We start from the raw sequence: 9,764 nt of genomic DNA on the forward strand, positions 1-9,764 counted from the left end.
CTATGCTCACCCTTTCTTATTATTCTCAAGCACTTACTCTTTTTAAATCTTGCACTCATTTTAACAGCTTTATTGAATTTATGCTTCACATACCACATAATTCTCCCATTAAAAGTGTATAATTCCATGTTTGTTTTACATTCACAGATTACCATTACCAGAGTCAATGTTAAAATATTCATGATTTCAAAAAGAAACCTCATGACGTTTAGCTATCATCCACCTCTTCCCTCTCTCCCCAGGCCTAGGCAATGACTAATCTACCTTGTCTCTGTAGATTTCCGTATGTGGACATTTCATATGAATGGGATCATGGGTGCTCACCTGTGACTGGCTTCATTCGCTTAGCATAATGTTTTCAAGTTTCATCCACATTGTAGCATGTATCAGTATTTTTTATTGCCAAAACATGTCACATTGTATGGATATACTATGTTTATTTACCCATTCATCAGTTGATGGACATTTGGTTGTTTCCATCTTTGAACTCTATGAAGTAGGTGTACAGTTTTATGTGGACATGTTTTTATTTCTCTGGAACATATACTTAGAAGTGGAATTGCTGGGTCATATGGTAACTCTATGTTCAACATTTTCAGAGAGCACCAGATGTTTTGCCAAGTGGCTGCACCAGTTTTCATTCCCACCAACAGTTTATGTGCTTTCTACTTTCTCCTCATTCTCAGTGACACTTATCAGACTCTTTTAGATTCTAACCATGTGTGTGTGTGTGTGTGTGTGTGTGTGTGTGTGTGTGTGTGCGTGTGTGTGTGTGAGCTTTCACACAATGGTTCTGATTTGCATTTTCCTATGGCTAATGATGTTGAGCATCTTCTCATCTTTTCCTTTTCATAGCATTTATGGACGTGTTTAACTCAAAATACAATAGCTCATTTTAATGTATGACATGAAAAGTTTTTTTCTAAATATTTGAGAACACACATGCAATATCAAGTCCTATCAACATGTATAGACTTCTATCCTTTTTTCATGTTAGTATAGTGACTATGTGATTAAGGACAGCAATATTGTGCACTGGGCTTGCTCTGTGAGGTTTTTTCTTGGATGACCTTGAAGGGTAAACCACTCAAATGATCACTTGGAGTTGAGTAAAAGGTAGCACAGGACTGATTGTCAAAGCATCGAGGAGCTCCATGCCTTTTCTTCACCAAAACTGTTTATATCCATGGTGTATAAGTGTGTTCCACAGGTGAGAAATGTCAAAGATGCTTTGATGGGCTTTCTCACTTTATAGTAGTGTAAAAACTAGGTAGTATCACATATGCAGATGATAATTGAAAAGTTGGGTGAGTGTACATGAGAAGATATATTGATCTATCTGCTCTTGTGCATGTTCAACCATTTCTGTAATAACAAGATTTTAAAAAAGAAATGATGTAGGGTGCCGCCTAGGGACAGGAGATGCTGCAAAAGCATTCCTGTGGAGGCACATAAGCATTATTGTGAAGACACATGAGCCCATCAAGACCAGGGTTTATCTATTTCTCAGGAAGGAGATTTCAGGAAAGGTCATTTATATTCTCATTGTTTATTATTTTATGAGGTGAGGAAGGAAATCTCTTTCCATATAAAAGGAAAGAAAAAAGAAAGGGAGAAATTGAAAGTGATTCTTTCAAGGGTTTGGACGAAAATTTCGCATCTCATGGCTTCTAGCTACCCTGTGAACAGTGGATTCACCCTCCTTGGGATCCTCATCACTGACTTCTCCATAATGATGAAGCCGCTGTTTCTTCTTCACTGATACTTCCTGAAAATGTACCTGTGCTCGACCCTCTTCAGATGCAGAAGGCCCGTCTCCCCACCGCACTACAGGATATGCGGCATCCATGAGGAGAAGGTGTGGGCTGCGGTACACGGTCACTGATACTCGGCTAAGAGGCAGGAGGCACAGCCCATCTCCTCACACTTCACCAGGGACTAAATGGGCTTTTGGGGGACATGCTATCTATTTCTCAGCTAGAGCTGCAGGGGACTGGTCACCTTTCAGAAGCCACAGGGAGCAATAGGTAAGGGCTGAACTAACTCCTTCCTTTCCCTAAGCACAAGCCTTGAGTGACCCAAAACCCATGCCCCCTAAACAGTGCACAGCGAAAACAGCACTGTTATTAAAGAAAAGTTTATTAGGAAAAATCAACATTCATCCCAAGGGAGGAATTACTTGGGGGTGGGGAAATATTTCCCCTTGCAATGACGGTGACCGCTTTTGCGTCAAAGTAGTAAACACATATCTCTGAAAGCTGTGCCATCAGCAGTGGTGAGAGAGAGTAGCCTGAGACCCCTGGCCAGCTTGATGGCTTGAGGTGGGACTTGGATGGGCCAGTCTCCCTATGAGGCCCAGATTCGGGGTCCTTCTGACTGAATAGCCGCTCCATAAATGTAATGTCCTTGTGTCTGACTTGGGAAATACTTGGAGAGCTCCTGCCAGAAAAGACAGCTTCTTCTTGGCATGAAGTTGTATTTGTCACCTTACAGCATGAAGCCCTGGAGTTGAGAGGAGGCCCCTTGGGGGGGGGGGGCCTGCCTGGGTCTGTGCTTCTGCCTTCTGCTGAGCTTTCCCAGAATTCTCTGGGGAGGGAAGGGGGTCTTGAGGGCAGGGGATATCTGCTGCATGCCGACGCCCCAGTTTCTCCCGCAGGTACCTCCCAATGCCTGTCCTGACTTTGTGATCTCTGGTCATCCCAGGAAAGGCAGCTCCACCTTGATCTGGGCATCTGCTGTGTGCAGATGATACGGGGCTGCCCTTTTCCTGGGAGATTTCTTGGTTTTTGCCTTCTGTCTCAATAGCAAGACAAGGACAACAGCATCTCATTTGTTTTCTAAATCGTCTTTCAGGAGCAGGCTGCCCCTTCTGTGCCATGGCCTGGGAAGACTTGCTCCCAAGCACCTCTTTTAATGCCATGTCCTGAGTAGGAACATTGTTCCTTCTAGGTGGGGATGATCCCAACCTTGGATCGCTTCCACCAAGCCTGTCTGATGTGGGGCCTTGAGGACTCACAAACCTTTTACCTGGTGGAGTAATCTTCTGATTCCACCTGAAGACCCACTTAGGGCCCCGAGGTTCCTGCGGCTGCTCCCTACTGACTCCTCGGTCTTCCACATGGACAGGCCGCCCCCGGGAAGCTCCCACGTTTACACTGGAGACACCCTGAGCCTGAGCCAGGGAGGCTTTGTGAGTTAAGCTCTCTGAGGCAATGGACATGTCCCTGGGTTGGCCTTGGGCCTCATTCACAGTTATCCCATGGGAGAGTCCCGGCTTGCTGCTTGTCAGGATGTCACTACTTTGGAAGTGATGAACACTGAGCTCCTCAGCCCCGGTCAACTCCCCCGACAAGGGAATGGAAGACAGGTCCTGAACTGTTCCCCATCTTTTTATCTGTTGCAGTTCTTCTGTATTACTGGATAGTACACTCTTATCCTTCGCATCCCATCTGGCCCTCGCTCTGCTTGGTGGTTTTGGCGGGGATGCTTTGGGTGCTGAAATCATCTGTGACTTGCTTTCCTTATGATGCTGTGACTGACGGGCTGAAGATTTTCTCTTGCATCCCTTATTTTCTGAATAGCATCTGCAAACCCATGGTGGATATCAGAGGGTGATGGAGTCAGGGCTCCCTGTCCTTCATTGCCCAAGTGCGAGGTGGCAGGGAGAAGACTGTACAGGATAGAGGGAAAACATGCCTGTCCCACTTTGTCTCCATGAAGACAAGTAGAGCTTCCTCCAAGGGGCATGTAGCCCCGAGAGTTGGAGTCCACCTCAGACATCAGATTGTTTGATGGAGAGAATTTGGAAGGTAACAAGGAAAAGGTTGTGGTCTCCATCCATGTAAATACTTCAGTGGACTCAAGGACCTGGGTGGGAAGGCCCGACAGCATCCTCCACTGAAACTCTGTCATATGGGCTTCCAGCATCTGTTGCACACTGGACCCAAGGAAGGGAAGCTCCTGGGAGGCATTCAAGAAATAGTCCCCACCTACCGATGTTGGCAAACTTCTATTGTGGGGGCGATGGATAGAAACTCCACAGATCCTAATCCGGGGTACAGGAGCAGATGTTACATTTGGGAGTGTGCATTGTGGGTGGACCAGTGGTTGAAGTTGACAGAGGTGGGAGCTGGGATTCGGGCAGGGCTTGAGGGAAGGGATGTGGCTGGACCCCAGGCAAGGATGGAGGTAGGGCATTGAGAAGTACTAGGAATAGTTGGCTGGTGGGAGCAATTGTGATGGTATGGGAAGGAAAGATTGATGAATAGCCACCCAAGACATGGACAGAAAAAAGCAAGGACTCGCTGGGGAAAGATGGGAAAACCCAGAAAAGCCGGATATAGTTTTCCATCAACTGATCCTGCCAGGTCCTAGGATGTGAGGGCTGCTGATGGACATGCAGTTCCTTTGGTTTGTCTTTGTTTCTCCAGAGAGGAAGAGCGACTAACGAGCCACGCCTACCAGAGTTGATGGTAAAAGTTCTCCTGAAGAATTGAGGTGGTAGTCTGGCCTATGTTGTTTGGGGAAAGATCCATTTGTCTTCCCCTCCCCCTTCCACCTGAGGAAATGACTCCTCTTTGGACTTGTCTCTCGGGGAATGCCAGAAGATCTGGGTTCAGAAACTGAAGCTGACCACACCCTACATGGTTGTCTGCTGGGTCTCCCCCAAAAGAAGCCTGTAAAGAATGAGGGCAAGAAACTCTTGCTGGAAATCACATTGTGCCAAGGGGGAAGGGAACAAGTGTTTGGCATGAACTAGTCTACACCAGGGAAGGCTTGCAAGTGACAGGCTGGAATGATCAATGCCCATGACTGTTGGGACATGAGTGGACAATGCACCAGGGCTATCTGGAGGTGGTCTCTGGATCAGACTTCCATGGGATGGAAATTGATTTAGAGTGAGTCACAGTAGAGTTGTATCCCAGTTGTGGTGAGGTGGACAGCACTGGTGGTACCTCATGACAAGCCAGTGAACCAGTGGGATTCTTTGTCTGGGACAAATCAGGTAAGGGGTTGATACCTTGGGAAAAGGAGAGGTTAAGAAAAATGGTGTTCAGATTCAAAAGGGCCTGTGGTTGGAGAAGCGATCCACTCTTGGAGTGCCATGTTGTGGGGTGATAAGGGGTTGGGGTGGAGAATGGTCCACTGGGAATGCAGATTCCAAAGGAAGAAAGGCTCTGGTGGCAAAGAGTGACCCAGTGTTGAGGGCGAAGGAAAGTCAGACAAGGGGGTCATTGGATTAGGAGAGAGAATTGGGGGTGATATTGGAAAAAGATTCAGGCAGAGGGGTTCATACAGGGTATCCTGGCAGAAACCCTGGGTAGGTGGGGTTCGATGGGAACAATGACTCAATCACAGAAACTGTGGGAGCCAAATGGGACACAGAGGGAGCAGCATCTTCTCAGGTCTCAGGGAACAGTAGACAATTGACCTCAACAGTTCATTATTGCTCACATGACAGAAGGGGTCTGGCAGTAACCGTTGACTAAAGTGGATGGTAGCATGATGCCGGTGCAGTGGGCTGCAAGGGACAGGAGTTACAAAGCTACAGCCAGGATCAGAACACAGAGAGGAGGACCTAATGGCCCTGTGAGGGTGGGGCTACCTGGAAGAAGCCTGCTGCCCTTCACGTTGCTCCACATCCCTGACGTCACAATACACTCAATAGCGCTCACCCCAGGCCTTCATGTCCATCGCTGTTCCTATGGCTACCCCACCTCATGACTATGGAAGGCTGCACCGAGTCCCTGGAATTGCATAGAACATGCAAAAGAGGGATTCACTGAAGAGTGGGTGAAAATAGTCATCGTTTGTGGGTAGAAATCAGTCGCTTTTTCTCCTCTTCTGCCTTCCGGTGATATCTCCAACCTGGGAAACCAGGACAGTGAGGTATGTGGGATGAAATAGAAGCATAGGTACTATGCAGGAGTCCCTCTCTGGGAAACCATTGTGATGTAAGACTGGGAAAGCCCCAAGAATCAGTCGATGATGTGAAATGGTCCATGGTAATATGAACAAAGTTCCCATTGTGTCTGTTGCTTCGTTTGTAAAATTTTCACAAACATGATCTCATTTTATATTCAGAACAACTCTGTGAAACAGAGAGGTCAGTGGTTACATCAGAGAGGGATCTCATCACCCAAGAGGTCAAAGCACTTAAACAAAGACAAGACACAGAAGTTTGAGTCTTGGCATTGATTGGGCAATGTCCCCTGCTCAGGTCCATCACTGCTCATGCCCAGGGATGGCAGAGCAGGGGACCTGAGAAGTGACTCAGGGCCTGTCTCCCTTCCCATGAGCCTCTCCTCTGATGGCCCTGTTTTCTGAGAGAGGCTGTATCTAGCAACTAATGTCCTCAGAGACCATGGACCTGAGACCTCATGGAAAGGACAGAAAGGGTTACCCTTGGAGAGCTCAGGTGAAACAGGCAGAACATTACCTTTCCATGTCCCACCTTTCCTTCTCCTCTTGGCTCTGCCCCACTGCTGAGAGAAAAGAAGAGAATCATTTCTGTCACTTCTCTCCATAGGGAACTCAGACATTCTTGAGCCAAGAATAGCATGACTATTTCAATTACTAGAACTTTGTGTTGCTTTCTTTGATCCATTTTTTATGGATTCAAAATGGTTTCAATTTTCCCTTCTTTGAAAATCCCAATGAAGGATTTTGTCTATGAGGCCCACACTTGCTATTCTCAGTCGGAAGTCCTCTGCTCAAGGAGGGTGGAGAATCCGAGGCCAACAGTCGCATCTCTGCTCCCTCAGACAGGTTCCTGTAACCTGGGGCCGAGCTCAGGCTCCAGTCTCTGCTCAGAGATTCTCAGAGGCTCAGCTCTGCTCTCCTGAGCAGCCCACCACAGAGGAAGGCTCGTGGAGTGATGCCTGACATGGGAATACGACTCCTGATGAAGTGCTGGGGATCTCGGTTCTCTTGCAGAGATCCCAAACTCTCTGAATAACCCAGGCCGGGGCCAGGTGATCACAGTTTGGGGTTTGATCCTGGAATCAGTCCTCTACCACACCCACATGATCTGTGAGCTTCCAAGGAAACAGTCTCAGGTGAAGCCCGAACCCGGCCCAGCCTATTCTCCTAGAAGGACGTTCTGTTCTCTCAGACTCCCCACCTCAGCTGTTCCTCTGAGCCAGCCATGCTCATTATAACAGGTGGGACTAGAAATGGACACAACACTAAAGAAAATCTGGTGGGCCTCCTCGGGGTCCTTACGTCTGGGATGTTTTTGGTTTCCCAGACGGGTGGTAAAGATGGAATCTTCAGCAGGTAGTACAAGAATAGAAGGTGGGAACACAACCCACCCAGGCAAGTGAGGAGAACCTGTAAAGATGTTGAGCAGAAGCTCACACAGATTTCAATAAGGCTATTCAGAAATGCGAACACATTCCATCATGGGAATTCCGTGATTGAATCGCCAAGCTGCCTGAGGCAACTGAGCTCTGAGAGTGCAGGCTCTTGACTTGGTTGCCAGGTCTGCATCTCAGGCCATTGATGAGTCACAAAGGGCTGTGACACAGCCCCTCCCCCACCCAGCAGCCCAGCAGATCCCTGCATCCTCCTGGGCCCCTAGGTCCCTCTGCCCTCCGCTGCCGGCCTATTTTCCAGTCCATCTGTCATCATATATTCACCTTAAGGAAATGTTCTGCTTGTTCCACCTGTATCCCAGATATGACCCGGGGACCCCTTTACTGTGTGGAGGCCTTGACTTGGGGCTAACCACGTCCGCTGCCTCGAAAGTCTGAAACGCTGCCTGGAATGGTTGCTTGTACCCAGACGTTCACACTCAGGGTCATATATGTCCTCAAATCCATCTTTCCTATAGAATGTTTTGCCTTACATGAACCCAGACATAGAACTTCAAGTTTTTTCGCTTAGGTCTCTGAATTTTTAATAGCAAATTTTAGTTTATTTCAGTTAGCCATTATTCTCTTTAATCAGAGAGGCTGACTCAATTAAAATTAATAATTCAATATTTAACACAAAACTGAACTAACTACAAAATAAATGTAAAAAATTAGCCTTCAAATGATCTGGGGTGTAAGTCTGTGGCACTTTCTTCTCTGAAGTTAGTGAAGGTTAAACTGCTGAAATACTTTCAGAACATGCTTCACACACACACACACACACACACACACACACACACATATCTTTTGACAAACCAATCCTGTAGTTTCAAAATAAAGTCTCATCTCTTTTTATTTCAATCTTTCTCTTTTTTTTTTTTTTCGTATTTTGACCTCACTTCTTCTTACTCTCTGTAAAATACAGACAGCCCCTGATGTCTACAGCAATTTCCTGACAGCTGTACAAATCCCTGTTTTTGTAAGTTCAGGCTGGTATAACAAAAATACCATAGATCAGAGGGCTTACACAGCAATTAATTTTTCACACAGTCCTGGATGCTAGTAAGTCCAAATTAAGGCACCAGCAGATTCAGTGTTTGGTGAGGCCCACTTTCCAGCTCATAGACAACTGTCTTTTTTCTACCATTTCCTGTTGTAAAAAACGAGGGTGAGGAAGCTTCCTGGGATCTCTTTTTAAAAGGCCCTAATCCCATTCATAAGGGCTCCATACTCATGACAAATCACTTTCTAAAGTTCCCAACTCCTAATAATGTCACATTGGGTTTAGGTTTTCAATATATGAATTTTGGGGAGACACAAACACTCAGTCCATAATACTCCCCAAAGGTTGAGATAGGTTACATTGTGCTAAGCTATTGATCACTTTATTCCTCTCTGGCAGGGTGGGACCTAGGACTATCTAATTCTTAGGAGAATCACCTGATTATTCTTGTGGCCCTATAAATATAATATTTTCCTATAAAACCTGCATACAAATATAGTAAAGTGATAGGAACTGTAAAAGAAGTAGAAATAAAAACATAGTGCAAATACAGAAAAAGGAGCAATTCTTTTGCCAGGACACAGAGGATAAGAGGGGCCATGAAAAACTTCAGAGTTGGTGCCACTGAGATGGGCCTTGTGAGGCTGTCTTCCCCTTTCCCTTCTCCTTCCTCCTCCTCGGACTCTCATTCTTTCTTTAGAGTTAATTTTTAAGAGCATTTTAGTTTCATAGAAAAATTTAGCAGGAAGTTCTCATATGCCCTCTCATTCCCACCAACACACACACACACACACACACACACACACACACACACACACACACACTTCCCCACTATCACCATCCAGCGCCAGACTGAGACATTTCTAGAATCTATAAACCTACATGGACACATCAGTATCACTCAAAGCCCATAGTTTACATGAGGGGTCAGTCTTGGTGTTGTCCATTCTATGGGTTTACACAAATGTATAATGAAATGTGTTCCCTCTTATAATCACAAACAGAGTAGGTTCACTGCCCTGAAAATCCTCTGTTTTATGCCTATTCATCCTCCCTTGCCCCCATCCCGGGGCAAACACTTATCTCTTTACTGTCTCCAGAGTTTTGCTTTTTTAGAATGTCATCCAGTTGGAATCACACAGTGCATAGCCTTTTCTTTCTTTTTTTTTTTTTTAAAGATTTTTAATGGGGAATTGGAGGGATGGGAACAGTGCTGGAGAATTAGGGAAGGGGAACAGACAAGTTGCTGTCGTTTTGTTCTTCAGTCTAGCCGTGGAGGACACCGCCTCACTGGCCCAAGTTGGCACCTTCATTGTACTCTTCCCGGGCAAGGCAGATCAGTCGCAGGCCTCTGAACGGCCGCCCACCGTGGCTGCCGGCCACTCACACACGGCAGCCCATGGTAA

The 9,764-nt window shown here is 46.3% G+C and overlaps 1 protein-coding gene across 1 annotated transcript; it reads right to left on the bottom strand.

Moving 5' to 3' along the window:
- Positions 1–2,141: 2,141 nt before the first annotated feature.
- Positions 2,142–9,305, bottom strand: LOC109375858 (spermatogenesis-associated protein 31D1-like). Its single transcript, XM_019631371.1, is given in 12 exon segments — positions 2,142–2,534; positions 2,537–3,340; positions 3,850–4,045; positions 4,296–4,458; positions 4,461–4,580; positions 4,583–4,676; positions 5,093–5,169; positions 5,172–5,271; positions 5,273–5,284; positions 5,825–5,878; positions 6,441–6,474; positions 9,241–9,305. Coding segments are annotated over 12 exon segments (2,112 nt in total).
- Between the last annotated feature and the right edge of the window lie 459 nt (positions 9,306–9,764).

This window comes from Hipposideros armiger, unplaced genomic scaffold (genome assembly GCF_001890085.2).
Source record: "Hipposideros armiger isolate ML-2016 unplaced genomic scaffold, ASM189008v1 scaffold_995, whole genome shotgun sequence".
NCBI lineage: Eukaryota > Metazoa > Chordata > Mammalia > Chiroptera > Hipposideridae > Hipposideros > Hipposideros armiger.